Source organism: Fopius arisanus, unplaced genomic scaffold, assembly GCF_000806365.1.
Source record: "Fopius arisanus strain USDA-PBARC FA_bdor unplaced genomic scaffold, ASM80636v1 scaffold00072, whole genome shotgun sequence".
Taxonomy (NCBI): domain Eukaryota; kingdom Metazoa; phylum Arthropoda; class Insecta; order Hymenoptera; family Braconidae; genus Fopius; species Fopius arisanus.
In genome coordinates, this window is record NW_011887811.1 from 52,947 (window position 1) to 76,501 (window position 23,555).

At 38.0% G+C, this 23,555-nt stretch overlaps 3 protein-coding genes across 3 annotated transcripts; 1 reads left to right on the top strand and 2 right to left on the bottom strand.

Annotated features, from left to right (window-relative positions):
- Positions 1 to 18: 18 nt before the first annotated feature.
- On the top strand, positions 19 to 1,644 carry LOC105269633 (B9 domain-containing protein 1-like). The gene is made up of 5 exons (XM_011310032.1): positions 19 to 200; positions 571 to 682; positions 850 to 958; positions 1,026 to 1,144; positions 1,461 to 1,644. The coding sequence occupies exons 1-5, from the start codon at positions 78 to 80 to the stop codon at positions 1,574 to 1,576; spliced, it is 579 nt and encodes a 192-aa protein (XP_011308334.1). The 5' UTR covers positions 19 to 77; the 3' UTR covers positions 1,577 to 1,644.
- LOC105269690 (trehalase-like) lies at positions 1,570 to 5,541 on the bottom strand. Its single transcript, XM_011310133.1, has 9 exons — positions 5,444 to 5,541; positions 5,270 to 5,386; positions 4,459 to 4,760; positions 3,848 to 4,026; positions 3,590 to 3,771; positions 3,210 to 3,456; positions 2,421 to 2,661; positions 2,165 to 2,364; positions 1,570 to 1,883 (listed from the first exon to the last, which is right to left on the bottom strand). Exons 1-9 carry the CDS (start codon positions 5,539 to 5,541, stop codon positions 1,725 to 1,727), a joined length of 1,725 nt encoding a protein of 574 aa, XP_011308435.1. The 3' UTR covers positions 1,570 to 1,724.
- A 3,244-nt stretch (positions 5,542 to 8,785) lies between these two features.
- Positions 8,786 to 23,248, bottom strand: LOC105269634 (trehalase). The gene is made up of 10 exons (XM_011310033.1): positions 22,808 to 23,248; positions 19,417 to 19,533; positions 18,478 to 18,779; positions 18,084 to 18,262; positions 16,537 to 16,718; positions 15,689 to 15,932; positions 14,615 to 14,855; positions 14,044 to 14,243; positions 10,615 to 10,782; positions 8,786 to 9,527 (listed from the first exon to the last, which is right to left on the bottom strand). The coding sequence occupies exons 1-9, from the start codon at positions 22,924 to 22,926 to the stop codon at positions 10,621 to 10,623; spliced, it is 1,746 nt and encodes a 581-aa protein (XP_011308335.1). The 5' UTR covers positions 22,927 to 23,248; the 3' UTR covers positions 8,786 to 9,527; positions 10,615 to 10,620.
- Between the last annotated feature and the right edge of the window lie 307 nt (positions 23,249 to 23,555).

Here is a 23,555-nt window from a genome sequence, read left to right on the forward strand (position 1 = left end):
TATGCCGTCGAGTTGAGTTTATTTACAATGAGAGACGTCGATAGAGGGAAAATTTCGTTCATTTTACAATTGGGAGAATGTCGAGTGGTGAGTTTTACGTTTGTGTCACCGGGTCCATCGAGTATGGTCTCTTCTACGAGATTGACAATGCGTACTGCAAGTATCGGTATCACTTTGGTGATGATTGGAGCATTGTTGCTGTGAGTACTCCATTACTCAAATTATCTTTAAAGAACAATCAATTTTTTTTACCATTTATCCCCCACAAATAAATAATTGAAATAATTTTTTCCTTTTTTCTAATTAAATTATTCGAGACTTATAAATTTTATATTTTTAAAAGAAACTTCTTGGGGAATATTTCTGAAGCTAACGGAGACAGCGAAATTTTTGTTAAGACCTTTTTTAGAGATGCCATTCTTCTTTACAAAAAAGATTCTGAAAATAATTCGCGGTTTCTCTTCGATTCAGAGATATTCCACGCAGAGTCGACTGGGGAATAAGTCGACGTGTTACTCATTATCTCTACGCTACTGAATTGCTGTGTTTATTCTCATGTGCAACAACTAGGGAATTGAGGAGGGTATCACTCAGATGTGCAAGTGCAGCAATGACGCACGACGTCTTGCGGTGTGGAATTTTCCCGTGGATGTTACCTTCAAATCGATGAATCCCTACGGATGTGAGTTCAGTGGAAATTTTAATAAGAACGATTGAAATTACCTTGATGAATTTAATTAGTGAGCATAACGAACAGAATGGGATGAATGGAATTGAATGAAATTGAATGAAATTGAATGGATTGAATGGACCGAATAAACGAGAATGAATTGATCAAGATATTTCCAGGGCCACAAATTGTCCTCTCGATTTACGGTCTTGACGTCTTTGGCCACGATATCGTGAAGGGTTACGGGGTCTGTCGATTGCCCCTGACATCAGGAAGACACGAGAAAGAGTGAGGACATTTTTTTAAATCAATTCCTGTCGATATACCGTACGATAATTTCAAGATCCTCTTCAAGAATTTCAGTTTACGTTCCTGAATCTTCCTCGAAGCTCCAGCAATTTGCTGCCTGGCTGACCGGACGACGACCCGAACTAATCGAGCCCTCAATTCTAGCATCAGGCAGCGGCCGAGAACGTAATTAATCCTCAATTAATCAAAAAGATAATTTATTCAATAGAAAAGAAGCGGCTCGAATCCCCCAGCTGAATTCTTGTGTAATATCTCTGAAACCCGAAGAGATAGAGATATATTCGTCAGGACCGATTTTAGAGATCAAAGTGAAAGCAACAAAAAAAGTCTTCACGTAAATATCGATATTTCTCTTGGATTTAGAGATATTACTCGATAACTCAATAATTTTCCAAATCGATTGAGCCTATCGTAACTCGGTTACGTAATCGTTCGGTAATTTACTGAACCGGTAAATGAGACTTCAATTTAAATATTTCAGTGACGCGAATGCGAGCTCAGGGATCGATCACCATGACGTTTAACATAGTCCTAAAAGATTTTTACAAACTGGGATACGACAATGGAGAACGAGACAAATACACAATGACTCATTAAATGCGTCATTTAATATTTACGAAATCATTGTAAATACAGGAATAAATACCTCTGAATGAATCAGTTAATCACATGAAGCTAATTACAATTAAATATTAAATACAGCGGATTGTTATTTTATTTGAAAACGAGTGCACATTGGAATTGATCAGAAGTCAGTCGTGCAGGAATTGCAGAGCAGCTCATTGGCAGTGACATTGGGATAATTATCGATAAATTCAAAAACCACTCCGTTGGTCCATCCGAAGCCCTGTTGGCATGTGTATTCCCCTCCAGCTCCAAATTTTCCCGGTTCCCTCGCATCATACTGTCAAATTCATTCATAACAACATAAAACTATTTTCCATCATCAAATAATTAATATTCAATTAATTCACAATTAAAATGGCAATTACAAAAATATCAGTAGTTTCAACCCCGAGATATTCCGTAAAAACTCATACAAAACTCAGAAAATAATGTGCAATAATCAAATTGTCAGGAATTATTTTTACGAGGATCACATGATGGGTAGATCTTGAAAATGAGTGACTTGCCCTTTTATCATGGTTTAACAACTTATTCATCACTGCACTACCTTGAAATTACCTTTTCAAACATGTGGCCATATTTATGAAAGCCGATGTACATTGCTCTGAGCCACCTGGTCGCAAGCTCCTTAGCAACACTCATAGCGGAATGAACTCGGGTGTTCCTGAGGCCCTGGACTATAATGGATTGAAGAGGTGGCCAAGCATTGGGTGCATCCCACTGTTGTCCCGTTTCATCCAGCGATGCTGGTGTACCCCCTGATCAATGAAAAAATAATTAAATCATACTCTCATCCCTTTGCACGACTTCTCACCCATAAATTCCCCAATCCGCTGGCGCCTCAGATATTCCACTGCCCTTTTTGCATAAATTTCTCGGTGAGTTCTATTAAAGCTCTCGGTGTATAAAGGCGTCAAATTGGTCGGATAGAAGATATCTCTCGGTCGTGCATTTTTCATGTCGTAATCCAACCAAATACCTTCATCCTCATTCCACAGTACGTGATCAATACCGCGCTGATACGTCCTGGCGATGTCTTCATAAAATTTTACCCGCTGTATACATAAAAATGCTAGAGAATTTTTCTGGTAATTTCTGGTAATTAACATTCTTATTCTAGTTCAATTAATGAAGATTTTTCGTATATTTGGATTTACGGAGATTTTGAGTAATGGAATGATTTCCGAAAACATTATAAGCCAATTAAATTCATTATTTGATTATTAACGAGTTTTTGAAGTCCGTACAAATTGAGGGTATAACTGCGAATTTATTTTGGAGATGTTAATTTTTGGTTCAATCAACTCCAAAAAACCGGAAAACTCAGGAATCACATTTATTAAAAAAAATCGTGCGTTCGTCCGAACTCAAATTTCCATCATTCACGAGCTCATGAAATCCCTGTAATATAAATTTACGACTGCACTCTGTTCTCTCTTAAAACCCACACGATCGCTGATGGGGTCAGAATTTTTGATCATAGAGCTGCCAGAAATATTCATTCCCCACGATTTCACGTGACAAAAATCAATGAAAATGAATGAAACCGGTTGAAACATTTCTCTTCATTTCCATAAAAGAAAAAAAAAAACCATATACACACCGGGGAATTTCCTTCCATTCTGTGAAAATCAGCGAGAATTCTCGCGTTTCGCTGTAGAAACGCATTGAGATCGACGGGAACAATATTTCGGGTGGATATATCAGAGAGATTTCCAAATGCCGATCCCTCTGAAATGAACCAACGTGCAGAAAAATCCCATCCACTCTCAGCCCCCGCCTTTATTTCAGCATAAAATCTCTCCTCGTCGACGTGTTTAACGTGCTTTTGCGCCTCCTCGTAGTCCTCCCTGGGCGCCAAACATATCGATAAAACAATTTTTATTGTTTTTATTGCGCCAACTTTGGAGAGAATGTTTTACGAGATTTTGCAGGAATATTTCATCTTGAGAATCAAGAATTGTTTTTTTTTTTTTCACGTACCAGTAACTCTCAGGTCTAGGTCCCTCGCTGGTAACGACGTAATGGGCCATTCTATAAATTTTACGCCCTTTAATAACACTCACACTCTTTTCGTTATGAAAATATTTAAATTCTCTCTCCAGAAGTGGCAAGTTTTTGGATATAAATGTTGTATCGTTAGTCGAGTCGACGTATTTTTTCACCTGGTGATGTTAAAATTTTATAGACCAAGGGATGGAGTTTGGGGGGTGAGAAAAAAAAAATCAGGTGTAAAGTTACCATGGGAATGAGCAGTGGGGGCTGGCTTCTCATCAAATAATAAATCCTTCCTCCGTTGGGGACGAAACCGTACGCCTCCACCATTGACAACAAATTCTCAAGCATTCCTTTCGCTGTTTTTTCCATGCCAGAAAGAAGGAGACCCTCGACAACCCAATACGTGTCCCAGTAATAAAATTCTGGGAGGGAAAAAAAATTCAGTCTCTCTGACAAAAATTCAGCTATTCAAATCTTTCGCCGAGGACCATTACAGTAATTCCATCGATTTATTTATTCAATCCCTAAATAATTGGTTTCGTTTACAAGGAAAAAAGCTCGTATTAAAATTGATGAAATATCACCGGGGAAAATTTGACGTGATTTATCGTGAGTCTGGAATAATCGTTACTCAGCCAGCGTTCATTCGAGTATTTATTAAAAAATGAATTATTTAAATTGCAATAAAAATAATGAGAGGGAAATGGCGGTGAAAAAAAAATTGTATTTCATCTGCTGCGAGGTATATAGCTGTGAAATAAATCGTGAATCGATGGAAAAATTCGATTTTCTAAAAAATGCATTTTTCCTTCTTTAAATAATAAATAAATAGGGTCAGCAATAATGACTCATACCCCTGAAACGTCCACCGGGTACGATGAATCCATTATTAACGGGAATGAGACTGTGTCTTTCTGGATATTTGATGACATCCGGATGTACAATCCTCGACAGATTCCTCCAGATGAAATTGAGCTTGAGGATCCACTCCCTCACCACCTCATCCCTGATTTTCTCCAAGATACTGGGTCTGCTCTTCCAGTCCGGCGGTACCCACGGAATCAGTTCATTTTTCTTGGCAAAGTTCTCACTAACGAAGAGGGCCACTTGGATTTTATTCGGCTTACCACCTGTTGCCGACATCAACTCGTCGAAACTGCACACGATTTTTTTTGGGTTAATGTTGTGAAAAAATAATTACACTCGCATCTATCACTGGAATTATCAAGTGCTCTCCATTTACGAGTTGACTTATTCGTTGTATACCTAGTGCTCCAACGAAATAATGACAGTTGAATTAAAGTTCCATCAGATATCCGGTGGTATGAAACAACCATTACCGGGTGGAATTATTTAATTTCCGGTTTAAACTTTTTTCCTAAGTTACTCTTGACTTACACTTTACTCATCGCGGAGATGAAACATTTCTTGAATATTAAGTTTTAAATATTTCAAGTGTAATCCGATTTGTTCTGAAAACAACAGCTTCTCTATTTAAAAATTGTAACATAAAAACCACTCGGCCTTCAATCGATTAATTAATTGAATAATTACAAATGAAATTGGTAACTTAAAAATAAATTAAATCGAATGGAATGAATGTTCGATACGTCTCTGACAAATAAATTCCAATAAATTGTTATTATATATTTGAAAAAAATTTACCTCTCCAATGTTTTGTTCGGAGCATTGAGCAGATACATGTCTACGAAAGTTTTGCTATCCGGGAATATATTCGCAAGCTGTACAGTTTTTAACAGCAAACTGTGACAGTAAATCGGACTGGAAGTAGAATGAGCAGCTGATGAGACTGAACATGATGAGTTTGAGTAAAAATACCTGTTGCAGAGGTCCGTCTTCAATTTTCCTGACCCGATGCTGGCGGCGACGTCGCTCACATGAAGAAGGAAAAAGGTCAACAAGTGATCAAGCCACATTTTCCCGTTCATCTTCCTTTGACGTAGATATTCCAAAGTAAAAAGCCTCAAAGAGGTCTATCAGTCCCGGGGAATGAGGAGCGCTTTATACAGTCAATACAGCTCTGGAATCCTTTGAAATTCAGACAAGTTTTTCTCCGCATGAAGAGAAAAATACAAGAAAAATTCCTGTAAAATACAGGAATTGTTCTCTCCCATAATCCTCCACGCGGAGGCCAATTATCTCGACATATTGTTTGTGTTATTTTTTTTTTTTTATGAAAATGTTTCAAACTTTAATTGCTGCACTGAAATTCTGCAGCGAAGGGCTGACGTAAGTTGATCCGGCTCTTCGATTAGTTTTTATGAAATATCTTCAAAATTAAAGGAGATTGTGAAATTTTCGTTGAGACCTCTTTTGTAGGGCGAATCGAGAGCTACAAAAGAGGTTTTCAAAAAAATTTTGATAGTCCCATAGAGTCGGAGATATTTCGACGAGCCGACTTACCTCTTTCTCCGATTCGCAAAAGAATTTATCGGAAAAATTTTTCCCCGTGTAACTGAGACGCTTGAACAAATCCTTCTGAAGGCATCCTGCATCGACCAAGGTGGCGACACCGTCCCGAACCCACAATTAAATGAATACAGTAATGCTAAGTACTCGAGTCTGCGCAATTACGAAATATCTCCGCTCTTATTACGTGAACTAGAATTTTACATTTTCATTTCCCCTCTAATGCGTAATTTCAATACAATGAGGATAAACGGCGACGTAATTTCGAATGCTTCTGCCGATGAGAACTAATGGACCTGAGGATGTGGTATTTATGGTACTTTGTGGATGGAGGTGAATTTTATACTGATAGTAAGCCGAAGTGAAACCCGGAAAATTGAGTTGCGGCAATTTTCAGACGGAGGTAAAACTACCGCGAGGGCAATCCCGTGGGCACCGACGTAACCCAACTCCATGGGAATTGAAATTTTCCAGGGTGAACTATCAAAGGACTTGCATTGTTCTCGGGGATGTACTTTCGAGTTGAAATTGCTGTTCATGATGAGGAGGTCGCGCTGTTTCACGTGTCAACGATGGATTTCGGAATATTTCACTGCAACTTGTACTTCTCATTTTCAATATTGTCAAGTTAAATTGCGGGAAAAATTTTTCACACGAGGGGCAATACGTCCTTTTGATAATGCAATTAATTTGTTTTTTCTATTAGATAAAATACCGTAATGGTATTCACACTTTTTTCCAACGGACACAATTTTTTTCAACGAATTTGCAGACTTCAACGCGGGTGGAAATGAATGTACGTGACGTCGGGACTTTGTGAAGTTGTACTTATTTTTGTGCGATGTCCTTCGTGCACCATTCCACCACGGAAAACAGACATGCTCGTTTGACATGGAATAACTTTTTAAACGCGTTTCTCATGTACCTGCCCTTTTCCCAGTAAATACGATACAGAAAGTTTGTGATGGGCTCTCGCTCCCCTGAGTCACAGGATTTAGGGAACAATAAGATATTTTAAGAGTTCGACACGGAAATTGGGAAAGCCCGGAGAATATCTTACGCAAAGTATGAAATAAGAATTTATTCCCCTGTTTCATCGTGCGTGAGCTTCACCGGGTAAACAAAGTTTTAATGTTCAGGGACTGCTGGGACTTGGAATAAAAAAAATCAGTAAATAATCATGAGAATTAATTGCTCTCATAATTTCAATTCCCCTGTGAATTATTCCGAGGAAAATTGATAATTGACGCACTTTTGTAAAGTTACACTTTGAATTTTCAATAAAAAAAAATTTTACTTTTATTCTATTTTTATTTTTTACCAATGGCAATTTATTGAAAGTTTAATAGTATTTTTATTATTGTCAATTTTTTTTATTGAAATTTAATTGACAATTCTATAATTAATAATCCAATCGACCATGTGCCGGAAATATCAAGAAATTTCTAGCAGCAAATTCCCGGAATATTTCGTAGAGATGCATTGGAAAATGGGGAATGTAATGTGTATTTGAAGTTGGAAGGTGCCGGAACTGGTGAACAATTGAAATTCCAACAACTGCGAGCTCAACTCCAATTCGGAAACAGAAGCCCCAACAATGCACCGAAACCGAACGGTAAAATCATCGTAGAATCAAATTTTGCGATGCAGTCTGTTGCTTGAAGTAGTAAAGCCACGCCAGTGTCAGACCCGTGGACAGCTGTTTGCAATGGTCCGTCTGAAACGACCACAAAACCCCATACAATAGTCGGACGACGTAAAATTTCTGCAATAAACCGGACTCCCTTTTTTATGAAACAATAAAAGAGTTAAACAAAGCGTTTAATCGACTAGTCTACGTCGGGCAAATTTCATTCCCAACATACTTGTTCATTTGCCGAAGACACAGTGGAAAAAGTTGAGGTAAAATTCATCGAGGTAACGTATTGCTCGGAATAATCCAATATGTTTTCCAAACAGTGGACACCATCCATCGGAAATACAGGGAATGCTCTCGTATCGAGCCTCATCGAACATGTCTCGTTGTTCACCTATTGCCTATCAACCGAGTACCATAAAAACTGAAGACCCGAAATAACGGATAAATCATAAACTCCAACAGCCGGAAATTATTGCAGCCAAACTCTCGTCATTCATCGGAATATCGTGTCCACTGGCCATTTCATATTGTTTGAATTCATTGACAAAGTGACAGTGGTCATCACTTATATTCATGCATTCTTGTCTGATGTTTCGATGGTGTCATCATCACGTCGTCAAATACACAGGCGTAAACATACCGCAAAAGTCACCATAAAAATGGCGTTAAAAAGCCCTTTACTCATTTTAACAGATAAAAAATTCGCGGTACATTTGAAAAAAGTGGAGTCAATTCTATAAAAGAACGAATTACTCATTGAAATTTATTCTCTACAATTTCTGTAGAATTTTCAACGCCTGGGAATTGAGAATTTAATCTCATTTGATGGTGTGAATCTGTAGAAATTGACATAAAAATCGGTCCACCGTGGAATTGCAATTTCCCCAGAAATCAAACCATCATGGAGATTGATCACAGACCCTCGACCACTATCACGCGTGGATCAATTTGATTCCTTTTGCGCCACAACTTTTTTCCCCTATTTTCCCATGACTTTCGCGTTGTGCGTTTTTTTTTTCCGCTCGACCCAATGGTATTAAACATTAGTGAAATCAGCTGGAAACGTTCGTCCCATTCAGCATCCATGAAAATAAAAATAAACAAGATGGAAATTCTCTCAAATAATTTATTTCAATCCCCATACAGACGGCTTACGATTTCTGTCGACGTAGTCCATGAAATTCGAGGAATACTGATAACGTAACCTACATTAACTGCACATTGATAAATAATCTGAAATCGTGAACTGCCGGGAATTCCTCTCAATCAGTTAATTACTTATTAATTAATTTTGTTCATTATATACAAAAAAAAAAAAATCGGATGTTTCATAGAAAGTGAATTTTACAATCTCTCAAATGTTTTCGGTTCTTTCATAAATTTTCCATCTGAAAACAATGGAAAGAGCTGAGAAAAAAAAATTTCATTAATATAAATTGATCGATGAATTGAAATCAATCACAACAGAAAAATGTTTTGGGCTGAATCCGAAACGTTTGATATAAATCTAAATTGAATTCTATGAAATAGGATACCAAAGACATATATTTACTCAGTGATTTTTTTCCCCGTGTAGAATGAGGGAGTCTGATCGAACGAATAGAGGAAATAATCAGACAAATGGATCGCAGGAAAATTTGCCAAATGTTTTCTTCTTTGCCTTTCAGTATAACCGAGGCTTAACCGTTCCCGTTGTCCTCTCCAAGGGTGGAAGAGCTCTAAGCCCTTTTAAAGCCACCCCCATTGCTCTTGCGAGTCAAATCCATTTTCTGGATCTCTGGAAAATTACACTTTCTATTCTAAAGACTAGATAGCGAATGAGAGAGGAATTGCAGATGAACGCTCCCGGCATTTCTGGAATCAAATAAAAACAAGAACGGATTATTCCCGAGGTACTGGTAAGAATAAGTAATGACTCATGGCTGTCTGGCTAATTGTTTTTTTTTCTGGGAATTTTGCGACAGCGTTTTTCAATTCAGCAATGAGACCGATAACGTGAAACTTCTCGGGCACCGGATTATTTCCATTTCTATTAAATGCGTCGGGCATACTCGGGGAAATTCGGATTTTCCACTGCAATGTTGGGTCGTTAATATTTCTTGAGGGCAACTTTTAGTATTCCACGAGGGATACAGCCTCCATTGTACTGCGGAAACTATTTCAAAGGTGTTCTCAATACATCAATTGTAATCCCTATTTTAGCACAATAACTCGGATTTATATTTGGACGAGTCCTCAACATCGGAACTGATTCTAAAGGTCGAGGGGTGAGTTCATTCCATAATTGGATTTAACTTCCAATAATGTTTCGGAAAGAATCAATTGTATTTAAATCTCTGGTCCACTTGAATTCTTCAGATAAATTAATACTGACGAGTGAAGGGTTTAAATAGCGAAATTTTTATCAGAACATTTTTTTTAGAGGAAAATTAGAGCTACAAAAAATATTATAGCACCAATTTCGCTAGTTTGCTTCGATCTCTCGAAAACTTGGATATTTCTTGAATGCACTTGGGGCCCTCCACGTCTTCGTTAGGGAAATGTTTGACAGCAAAAATAATGAGAACTTCAGGGGCTCGAACAAGTGCCTCAAGATGACTCGTAAAAACTCCAGAAAGATGGCCGGCAGTCTTCATTATTAAAAAGTTGGGAATAATAAAGAATAATACGAAAGAGCAGTCGATTGATTGCGGTCGAACAATCTGGCGCGAGTTTAAATGAATTTTTCCAAGTTAAAATCAAGTGCTTGAGATCTGCGTTGGAATGAGGGAAAAATGTTGTCGAGTCGCGACGGAATTCACATCGTGAGAAATAATAGTGCAAGGGGAGAATTATTTATCTCCAATTATCCCGAGACATTGTTTCAGAAAGTCTCGCGTGTTGACACTCGCATGTTCGTTAGACATTTTATACGACTGGGTTAAATCTACATAATACTCACGATTGTTTATCTTTCGAGTATGTGACATCCATTGCAGGTCGTGTCAGTGGACTTAATATCCGGATACATGTCTAAAAATTCAAAAACCACCCCATTGGTGAAGGCGAATCCAGGCTGGACCTTGTACTCTCCACCCCCTCCGTATTGCCCAGGATTTCCTGAGTCATACTGAAGAAAATAATTAATGGTTAATAACACTCCGCAGATCCTGACATTTCCATAATCAATTCATTCCACCAAATTGCATTTTTATATCACTAAAATTACATCTCGCGAAGAATAATTTCCACCAACGAATCTCATAAATAAATTATTTAATTCCTTCGTTTTGGAATTATAAATAATAAGATGGGGAAGTTAGAAAATGTAACGATGAATTAATTCAATTGACGGAATTTCTTGTCAATTGAAATTGAATTCATATGAAATTTTAAATAATGATTTCTAAGATATTAAAAAAAAATGATTTATGAAAAACAAAAATCATTCCCACAGTTTAACCACGACATAAACTTCCTGGGGCTGCCAACCCCGATGTAAAATTCAGTGGCACGAATATCGCTAATGGCCAAGACGACAGCCTCAGCGGTTTTCCTCTGAACTTTACATGAAGGAGGCGGTGAACGTCGAGAACCTGGCACTTGAACCGATATTTGATCTTGCCATCATCTTCATTTGGAATTTCAATTTGGGCGGCTTGAAGACCATGATACTAGAGATACGATCCACAATCCATCGGAGATATCTCCAGTATTATCATGTTGCTCAATCGATGGGAGATCATGTTCACTGGAATGGTGAGTGTAATATTACAGAAGCTCTCTTGTCTATTCTCCAGTGGCTTTTTTTCCCTTCTTTTTTTTTTGGGTATGAATCTATTGTTTGAGCCAATGCGTGGGGGTTTTGCGCTCTAGTAGTTGTGTCGGTCAATCTCCTATTTCTCAATAGAAATTTCTGAGCTATTAGGATCCCACTGCGACTGGCGGCTTAGGTGTTCACTATTGTGCAGGGGCAACCACTAATGTGGCTTTCAAGCATAAACAGCACTGATGGTTCTATTATTAGGATGCACTAACTGCAAGTGAATGCCTCGATTTATCCCTAAAAGTGAATATTGATATCTCAATTTTATCAGATTATAGAAATTTTTCTTCATTGAACTCATTCCCACGTTTGAGGTTCAAAAGTGCAATTTTTTATCCCAGACGAAGAGAAAATTATCGAAAAATTTTTCTGTAAAGTCAATTATGAAAATATCAAATAATAAAATAAAAATCAAAATATAAAATAATACAATACAAATATAAAATATATAAAATATTATAATAAATATATTTCCTGTCGATCCTGAGATATTTGAAGAAAACTCGTCTCGAAAAAACTAGTGAGTTAAAGAAAAATAGTAAATTGGATTTTATTTGATGGTAAATTGCCGATTTATTGAGAAAACAGCGGGAATTTGCTGAAACATTACCCCAGCAATTTAAAGGGAAACGGGAAAATGGTGGAATGCACATTTTACGTCGCCTCCCCTAACATTCAGCGCTGAACAATGACCAATGGAAAACTATCAAAGCTGTCAGGAACTCGATCGGCTGTTCTTGACAGTGCGACCCGCTTTCAGTTGTCACTGTCCCCTAATTGATATGACAGGTCAACCCCCCCGAGAATGACGCAGAGAAGCGCTAAAACCCAGAGCCACTACGACACGTGAATTCTCGGAGAAGGTCACCGAGCTATTCGATATATCTCGCTATTCCGGATTAATCAGGACATCACTCATCGTCGAAAGTTTGTTTCCCGACGTAAACAAGTATACTGTGCACCGATACACTTGCATTCTCGTGTTGATTCAAGTTTAATTGTCCGAAACACGTGAACGGGGAAATTGTCGAGCAAATTCATAAAAATCAACAGTTTTCCCTTCTTTTCCCTCGAAAATTGAAGTATTTTCCCTCAAATTTCCACTTGAATTCTTCATTTTATTTTCCCCTCTGCTTTCGCCACTTCACTCCCAATAAATTGATCATTTCCTCGTTGCTCTTTCTCGGAATTGTTTTTGATACATTTTTAAAAATACAAAACAATTTTAAAACATCCCGGGTAAAAAAAAATTGTAATCGAAATATTTTTTTTAAATTTTCAAAAAAAATTTCAAAATCTTTCCCAAAAATAAAATTGTTTTGTTTTCCGATTTTTATCAATTGAATTGATTTAAAGAAAAAAAACATAAATTATGGGTAATTTTTTAAGATATTCAAGATTTTTTGAATATTTGAATTTTAGATGTCAAATGATGACACCCCATACGCGCGCCATATACACTTGTCCTATAAAAAAAAGCAGTAATTTCATACTCCGTCGCTTCGAGGAATGAAAAACAACGCGACTATTTCATTATTCCGGGAATAAGACTGGAATGATTGCATCTGTTTCTTCTCAAAGTTTATAAAACACAGCGCACTTAATTGTTTTTTTTACGGTGACATTGAAAATTCCTACTGCTGCCAACAAAGTTTCACGGCATCTCAGATTCCTATCACCCACGCAATCAGTACCTGGAGAATCAGAGGGTAAATTCCCCGAGGGAGTTTTGCAAATTGATGGGACAATTCGTTCCTTTGTAATGAAGAATGCGGTTGGTGTAAGAGAGACGAACAAGAAAGATAAATTATCCTGAGGGTTTGCAAACCCCGGAAAAGTAACGCAATCACTCCAAATTACGATACGTCAATTCACGCGTTATTTTTAAACAAATAATTATTACAATCATTCGAATTTCAATGACGAATTTTCACTGGAAAATTTCCGCATATCACTTCCGGTAGAATTCAATCAATTAAATCGCTCTCGAACGATTTTTCGAAGATGCACCTTCCGGAATACTCGAAGCATCCGACTTTTCTTGCTCCTCATGCATAATTTATCTGAAAAAAGCAACACCTCGATATCGACGTTTTTTCCCATCATTAATATCGCATCAGCCCGTCGAGATTTTCGCTCAACTTGACCTCGTCGAATTTCGCAGGCAATTTCGCCCTCATCCAGGCGAATGCACCGTGGAAAATAAATAATCGCGGAATTATCCACCGAGATGGAGTATGATTTGCAGCCACAAGGAATTATCATAAATCGGAGGTATAATCCAGTCTCACCCCTAAAATTATTCAAATCACCTTTCATGAGGTAATTCGAATAACTCTCCTCCATGACAAATCGGCATTGAAGACTCGCCTAAGCCTCACCAATTATCGCGATAAAATAATCGCTGATTAAAAAAAATTGCTTCCACCCCGCGTGACAATTAAAAATTTTCTCCGCACAAGAAATTGAGAAGAGAGTATCTTCTTTCTTTCACGTAAATCTTTCTTATCGCGTTAGTTTTTATCTCGGCGTCAAGTGGGAAATAAAGAGGTAATGATGACTCACCTTCTCGAACATTACCCCATACTCTTGGAATCCCAGGTAATTTGCCCTGAGCCACCTAGAAGCGAGCTCCTTAGCAGCTCCAAGTGCTGGTTCAGCATTCGTATTGTAAAGTCCTTGAACGATAAAGGATTGAAGTGGTGCCCAGGCATTGGGTGCATCCCACTGTTCATTCGTATAACTCAACGAAGATGGTGTACCCCCTGTATCAATCAAAAAACGTCAAGTGTCATGAGAATTTAGTGCTTCCACTATTCCACGGGACAGCTTCACCGCTATTTCCACTATTCTTTTTCATTTCTGTTTCGAAAATGACAGCGAAAATATTACACACATTTCTCAATTCGTCACCTAGACCGGGGTTGGTAAATAATCCATCAAGTTCTGGGGAAAATTTCAATTTAAACCACAAAACACACAAAAGACACATCATTGCCATTAATATATTGTATTATGTCCGCCCTTATTGCGTTTAGATTTGAGAAAAGATTTTTGAAAATTCACGAGGATTTTTTATAATTGATTTTTGGCGATTGAAAATGGATTTTTTAATAGAAAAAAAAGGAATTCTTACCCATGAAGTCACCGATTCCCTGGGACTTGAGATATTCAACAGCTCTTTTAGCGTAGACTTGAGACTTTGAACTGTCAAAACTTTTTGTGTAGAGTGGTGTTAAATTGGTCGGATAAAAGTGCTTCCTGGGTTGTCTGTTCTTCACATCGTAATCCAACCAGATACCGGCCTCTTCGTTCCACAGTACCTCGTCAATCCCCCGTTGATAAGTCCTCGCAATATCCTGCCACTTCTTGGCTTTCTGAAATACAAAAGAACCGGAGCAACTGAAGTTTGCACCACCAACAGTAAAAATATAGAAGCGATGTTCGTTGGGATGAAAAAAGGTTCATTAACGCTGATAAATATCTCCGAATCGATAAGAGCTAGCGAAAATATTTCGATAACCTTTTTTCTGCCTCTCGATTAGCTCTCTAAAAAAGATACCGACGAGAATTCGGCCATCTGTCCTAAATTCCGAGATATTCAGTGAAAACTGATGAACAGTCAAAACCTCTTTACCCCTTCACCCTTTTATCCCCAAAATAAACGTTCCTGATTTATCGGGTGCTCTCTCGAGTGGGAGATGACGAATTTTCCTTCTCCGAGAGAAGAACATTTGCAAATTCCTCCAGACAGTCTAATCACGATGATGGATATGGGCGAAGGTGCGGGTGAAATGGCGCGTTCGTTGCTCATCCAGAAAGTAAATTAGTCCTGCATTTTTCTCAAAAAATATACTGAACGCCGAGACCAATTAGTCTCTTTAATTTTAACTGGACCCCTGCGGATGGCCCATCGAGTATAACATGGAATTAAAAATGCTGGAGTTTAAGATAAGAGGGTTGGCCAACCGAGTGATGAACAAATATGAATCATCTGAGTGACAAGTTGAATGAGCTGCACGAGTTGGTGATCGCCAGCGGAATTTCAATGAGTTCAACGAGTCGTTGAAACTCGTGTTAACGCAATTAGTCGGTCATTGTGGTGACGCGATATCCCTATCTGGGATGAGATATGAGATAAGAGGAATGTCGGTTTGTGAGGTGCTATGAAATTTCTACATGAGATAAGAAGACTATTGACGATGCGTACCACTCCGTTTCCCAGGAGTTTATTGAATTGTCCGAGTAAACGCGCATTACGCTCGAGCAGGGAATTGAGATCGACTGGTATTATATTTCTAGTGGATGTGTCACTGAGATTTCCAGTCTTGTTTCCACTCGTTACGAACCACCTGGAGCTGAAATCCCAGCCACTCTCAGCCCCCGCTTTGAGATCCTCGAGGAATTCCTTTCTCCGGTTCTCTGGGAATAGATTCGCCAGGCGGTAATCCTCGCTACAAAAAAATGTAAAAAAAAAATAATATGTTTATTCGCTTGACTGATGAGTGACAAAGGATTAAAACCAAGAATTTCCACCCGGAAAGTAATTAAAAATTTTTCCAGACCTCCCTTATAAAGTCGAGCTAGTGCTGCAAAAGAGGCTCATTGAAAAAATTTCCACATCGATCCGTTTTCGTGGAATATCTCGTTATCTAAAAGAGATAGCGAAATTATTCCCATAACCACTTTTACAGAGTAGAATGAGAGGTATGAAAAAGGTTGATACAAAAATTTCGCTATTTCTCTCCAATTCCGAGATATTCCGGTGGAGAATTATTTCCAATTTTATCTAAATCGACGAATTTGCCTTTAGCTCATCGTTGAATTCAATGTAACGCCTTTGCAGACCTTTAGAAAAAAGGCATTATTTTTTTTTAGCTCTTCATAAACATTGAATATATCCAGCCCTTGAATCACTACCAGTGGGAGGTCTTTGTCCAAGTTTCTGTCAATAGATCGTCGAGCAAACAGTGTACAATGGAAAACGTGTGCGGATTGTGGAGCAATTGAAATGCAAAATCCCAGATAATGAGTTATTGTTAACAATTAGGAACTCACCGATAACTCTCAGGGCGTGGGCCCTCGCTGTTGACGATATACCTCGCCATCCTGTACGTTTTTCCGTTTTTAACAACATCCACACCCTTTTCACGCTGAAAATAATTGAATTCGTGCTCAAGTGTCAGCAAATTGTCGACGAGAAAGCCAATATCACCGGTTGCCTCCAGATACTTCTCCACCTGCATGACAAAATAAAATAAACACATCAGCATAATCCGGATGAGTGTAATATTTCTTCTCCGGGATGTCGACGTGTCAAATGGACTTTCTATCGGGTAAAAAATTCAATATGCTAGTGCATCCCACACATTGCCGGAGTAAGGAAACATCCTTGACACGATCTTGACATTTTCCAGGGTAAACTACCCCTACATGATTTTCCAACGAATTTTACCCGGGAGGGTTGGGGTACTTGTTTATTCACATGCAATCCCTACAAGATCCCAACTTGTGGCCAAATCGTACGGTCACGCCATTAACGACGGCTCCACCCCCTAAATTCATTAGGATGGACCTGGGGGTGGATTTACCGATGCTAATTTATTCTATGCATTTCATTATTCCGGCTATTAAGAGGCGAAAATTTCTGGTAGATGTCGGATTAATTATTCTCGTCGGAATTTTACGCTCGACGGTTTATCGAGTTTATCAACTTGTTATTATTTATTTATTTATTAGTCACCCAATCTTTTTCTCAAATTTTTTATTGCGACAATTGTAGTTCTCATTTCGTTCAATTAGTGAATTCATTTTTTTTTTGTTTTATTTTGCTTTGTAGATTTCATTTAAATAACTGGAAATTCATTTTTATGCTGCTGCACTCTAATTTTTCTCGGATATTTCTTCACAAAGAAAAATCCATCGCCGGCCACAGGATATCTCCATTAATGGCGAAGTTTCGCCGCCACCGGTGTTGGGAGAAGTTCTTACTTGTCCCCAAAAAAAAAAAAAAATTCCACTCAACGCCAGAAAAATTTCACTCGCGAGAGCAAAACATCTTTCATTGGCTGTCGCCAGTGGATTTTTCCCGTTCCATGAAAAATTTGATATCACAACAATAAAGACAACAATTACCATTTAATTCAATAACAAGTTTGATAATTCCGCCTCATTAATAATCTGCGGATTTTTTTCAAATAAACTCCATGAATTATTCCAGCAAATATTACAACTTTATAATTTAAAAACTGAAAAAAGTATTGCGAGTCTCTGAAGAGAAAAAAATGCATGGGGTTGTGGAATTTTTTAGCGAGCAGTGGGTAAAACTAGTAGTAATGGTGTAAAAAAAAGAAAATACCAAGAATTATGGGAGTTTTAGGTGTTTTCAGCGGTATCAAGTTGCAGTGCTACCCGGAGAGTCATAAATACATTCTATAACCGGCTCCTTGGCCATAAGTGTAATACGGCTGCAGGGGCCCATATGCAGCCTCCGAGCAACAATGAGAGTCTGGATTATGCCCAGTACAATTGAGTTTCCACGGTTATTATTCGATGACAATAAAATGGGAGTCAGTTAGTCAAGTGCAATTCGATTGCGTACGTACCATTGGAATTAACAGGGGTGGGTGGCTCCTCATCAGGTAGTAGATACGTCCCCCGTTTGGGACGAATCCGAATCTCTGAACCACCGACAAAAGATTCTGAATCATTCCCTTGACGGTTTCCTCCATTCCACAGAGGAGAAGTCCTTCCACGGCCCAGTAACTGTCCCAGTAGTAGAATTCTGGGGAAATATTTTAATAACCTGATAAAATGGGAGATCAGAAGAAATGCATTCGAATTTTAGTAAAACTGTTAAAAAGACCTAATATATATTTTTTTTAATTAAAGCAATTGGTGGAATTAATCGATACACTGAGAAAAAATTCAGCCATTAAATTAGAAATCAGGTTTCATCGAGGCTGAATGTTTATAATGTGGATGAAAAAATGGGCTCACCCTGAAATCGTCCACCGGGAACGATGTATCCGTTCTCAACTGGGATGAAGCTGTGTCTTTCGGGATATTGGAGAACCCGACTAGACATTTGTCTGGATAAATTCTTCCAGATGCCGTTCAACTGGTACACCCAATTGCGAAAGTTGGAATCCTGGATTCGCTTGAGTATCGGTGGATTTGGCTGCCAGTCTGGTGGTATCCAGGGTAATGCCTCATCGGTGTTGTCAAAGTTTTGGGCAACGAACTGAGCTACCTGCGCTCTGTTGGGTTTTCTATTGGTCGCTTCCATCATCTTCTCAAAGCTGAGAATAAAAATTCACGCGTATTTCATAATTTTAGGGAGAAATTGAATTGACAGGGCTTGAAAAATTCATCACACCGGTGATGGAAAATCCCTAAACCGAAATGGCATTTTTAAAAACCCAATTTTCATCACAAGAAATATGAACTCGGGGGATTTTAACATCGACAGGGACTGCCGAGGCGAAAATTCCATTCCACGGATATTTTCATTTGGGGTTTACTCCCGGGAATGGAGACTCTGGTGTATGAGTTAGGAATGAGGTTCTATCATGGCCAGGGACATTCAGGGGCGTGACTAATAGAATATATTCTGAATAAATTTGAATGAAAAAAAAGTGGGAGGATGATCGCAGGATTCATCCTAGTCCTCGAATATCTCGAGGTGTCGACTGAACGTATTTATATATTATTGTTGTATACATAAAAATATTCTGTTAAAAAGACGGAATAATTGGATAATCCACAGCAGTTCAATTTATTAATTACAAGAACTCACACAAAAATTCGTTGCATTTTGTACAATTGCATTTGCACTTTTTTTGTCCGGTAATTTTGATAAAATTTTATTGAATTTTCATCTTGGTGTGCGGTAAAACGGGTCAATGAAATCCCGACAATTTCCATTATTCCACTTACTTGGCTAGAGTCACAGAGGGATCATTGATCTGATAAAGATCAACAAAAGTTTTGCTGTCGTTGAAAATTCCCGCGAGTTGCACAGTCTTCAAGAGTTCCCCCTGACAATAAATTTCACTGCAAACAAAAAAAAAAAAGAAAATAAAGGCAAAACCATCAATCATGAGTGCATTAATTCTGAGATAATGAATAAACAGAATTTATTCCACGAGTCGAATAATCGGTATAGCCATCTCCACTTGAAACACGTAACATAAAATAGGCCACTGCGTCATTAGAACAATTTCACAATTTTTCACGATTAAAGATAAACTCCTCGATAGTTTCTACGGGAGATAATCGTTTCCACCGATAAACCTCGAGTGAATTTATTGTGAAGCCATCGGTACAAAAATTTCTCCCGTTCCCGCAAATCACGGTGAATTAATTCGATTGGATTTTCATCGCCTCAATGGACACCATTTTCCGGAAATTATCCGTGTAAACACCCCGAATCCACCCCTCATCTCATCCATTCTTATTTTAATCCTCCCCGCCATTTCCCCCGGAAACATCATCAGAATTAATGAGCTCTCGTTAATTCACGGTGTAAACTGATTATCCGTGAATCAACGAGTCATTTAATTGCTGAACATTGAGCCAGTGCTGATTCTGCCAACATGATTGTGATATTCATCAATTAACCTCGGAGGGGGAAAATCAAATGTTGCCTTATCACCAACCGTAATTAAAAAGTCTAATTACCCTGTGAATTCCAAACTGTTACGATAGAAAATGATAAACTGGCATGACTCCGTTTTGCGCCTCACGTTTTTATCGAATATCTCAGAATAGAAAAAAGATAGCGATTTTTTTGATGATACATTTTTTGTAGCGAAAGGTGAGTCAGACAAAAATGGTTATTACGAAAATATCCATATTTTCCTTCAATCTCGAGATTTTCGGGAAAAAGAGAAAAATCAATTCTCCCACTCCGCCGCGGAGTTATCGCGGTTTATTCGCCAGTGATTGCGCTTATCAATAAAATTCTTCAGCACGTGCGCCCTTGAACTAGGGAATTAAAGTCTAGTTTACAGCTAATTGTCATCAGCGGTGAATCTAATCGGCAATGGAATGTCCAGGGGATGATCTGTTGGGGATTGGACCCGGGGGAGGCGATCACGCGTTGCAGTGATATTTTTTCCCCGGAATTGGTTCGATCGTGCAAGCACCAGTGAACCTGAAAAGTACTCCCGCACTGCAACGAGTATATCGCAACGATATTGTCAAACATCAGTGCACAATAATCGTATCGGGTCGGCCATGAGGGTGTGGATTCCCCGGAGGATCAGTCAGACGGAGGATTCACATTTGCCAACCGCTGAATCGCTCATGCCTCCGTGCCAACTCCATCGGTATCAGGGCACAAAAAAAAATAAATAATTCAATCGAATATATACCAATATATTCGATATTTACATATAACGGCAATATATATCAAGGTAACTTAATTGGAGTGCAATTAGCATTCAATTAAATTCTTCCATTAATAATAATTATTAATGAATCATTGAATTCCAATAATTTTTTTTTTTATAAATGGTCGATTTATTCATGAATTAAAAAAGTCTTGAAATAATTTGACGATTTTTTTTTCTAGATGTTGAATTGTTGAAAATGATTTTTCTTCTTGTGCTGCTTTTGCAATTGGAAGTTTATCCCACCTCCTGAATTTCATTCTAGATGAGGTGGGGGTTAATGCCAGAGGATATTAAAAATTCTGCTGACGGACGCGTGGGATAATTTCCCACGAGTCCAATACCTTTTAGTTTAATTTTATTCGCTTTTGAGTTGAAAATGTCTCATTGAATATGAAAAATTCTAGATTGAAGCGAAACGGAAATTTTTTCGGTTCCAATGTGAATCGCAAATTGGATGAACCGTTTTGGTGATGACGAGGGGCTTTTGGTGATGAAGAAACAAGTCACCACCTGGGGCTCTCGATTCATTCGAAAACGTGCGACAATTTACCTCCATCATTTTTTTTTTCTCTCTCGGAATTGTTCCTGAAAACGAGACGCCTTATCTCTAGCTTCTCGTAGTTACAGTTTATTTTTATTTTTCCATTCGAAAAATCACCGACTAGATAATTACCAACACAAATCTCGAGCTGAACGCGTGCAGACGTATCGATACCTTCAGAGACAATTGGATATAATTATCTCAATCACTCCCAATCATTCGCCAATAAATTAATAATAGCATCGGCTATTATATGTGAATTCTCAAGGCGAAAAAAAAATCTTACAAAGAAAATTGACTCGGAAAACGAATATTTTCTAGTTTATAAAATCTGGAAAAATATAATTTCTATTGAATTTGAAAAAATGGCATTGTTATTATTGATTATGATGTGTTTAGAATTGAATAATTTATTGGCGAGTGACAAAATGAATTTCCATTGTTGAATAAAAAAATTAAATACACGTCGGTGGACTAAGCAGAACGACTAAAGTTCATTCGATTCAGAACATTGGTCTTTCGAGATAAAAGAAAGTTGGAAATTCTCGGTGTTATGACACCGCTAATATTAGACTTGCTGCGAATAAAATTATCATTAACAAAATCTAGAAGTGATAACGAAGAAATTTGCGGACCGCGTAGGCAAGGTTATCAGATGTCTATTAGCCTAAGAACGGAATGAATAAAGTTTGCGTAATTCAAGATGTTTAAACTCAACTTATCACGAGATGTGGGAAACTTTGATTATGAGAGGCTCAAAACTTTCCACAAGCAGTTCAATCACCACTTGCCTTTGTGTCAACTTCAACGAGATGTGATCAGCTAAATTGGAGGATCGACACTCGATCATCCGATGTTTAATCTAACAGTGGAAATTCTGAAACACTCTACTATCATTCCCGTTATTGTGTTATCGGGAGTTCTAGGCTCTGGGGGAATATCTTATCACAGAAAGCGAAACCGGAACTGCATTCTGTCGAGCGCTCGTTGCGATAATGACTGGATTCACCGGACACTTCTGTTATCCTTATTTTCAAGTGGTAGTTTTTTCTATTTAATTACAAATCAACTGGACCATAATCAATATTTATTCAATTCCCTTGAAGTTGAATTTTTCAATTAATTCTTAATTTATCATGAAAACCATTGATTTACGATAGAAGCATTAAAGGACTTTTTTTAAGGTCATTAAATTTCCGACAAAAAAGGTGCCTTGGTATTTTTTTCTGAAATCGATGGATCCTAAGTAATTGTAATTAATCGATATTAAGGAACTCCGACTCGTCTGGATTGTCTCTCTAACATTTTCTTGAACTCATTCAACGAGTTTGAAAAATTCCGCGAAAATTTTGTGAGCTGTATCAAATATTTGTTTAAAAAAAAGTATCACCTGTCGCAAAGATCCATTCCAATCTCCCTCTCATCGTCGTACCTCCTGATGATGCTGGCGCAATACACTTCATTCACCCCAGCCAGAATAAGTGTAAATAAAAACACATGCACCGCCATGTTCCTCCGATTGATTTGCACTCGACCCCTTTGACAATTTCGATGTACCTCGGGAAAACGCAATCAATCCTCCACCACCAATTTACCGAAATGTCCCCGTGAAATCTCCGGTTTCCTATATTTTTCTAATAAAAATGGCAATTTCGTAGACCGAACTTTATCACCCGCACTCGGCTATTTACAGGTTCAATCAAGGCGAAATATCTGTACCAGGGATAAAGGGAAAATTGTGGAAATACCGGAAATAGGTGAGAAGGGAGGATCGCGGATGGGGCATATGATCCGACTGCCCGAGTCGAGTGGTCAATCTCGCGGTCGCGGTCTGTTATATACCACCGAGAGAGATAAGTTTTTGTATCAAATGCTCGATGGGCTTGGCTGTGCGATCAATCCCATTGGCTGATGATTACATGACGGCTCACAACACTCGCATTAACATATCGAGATTTATGGTTTTTCGCTGCGGGTGTGGAATTTTTTAATAGAACTATTTTTCTACAAGCGACACGAAAATATCGTATTTTTTGTATTTTTAAATATTCTTGAAAATTTACATTCATTCAAACTTTCAATAAAAATGGAATTTTCTAGTTCAAGTTGTTATGATATAAAATCATAAATTAATATTA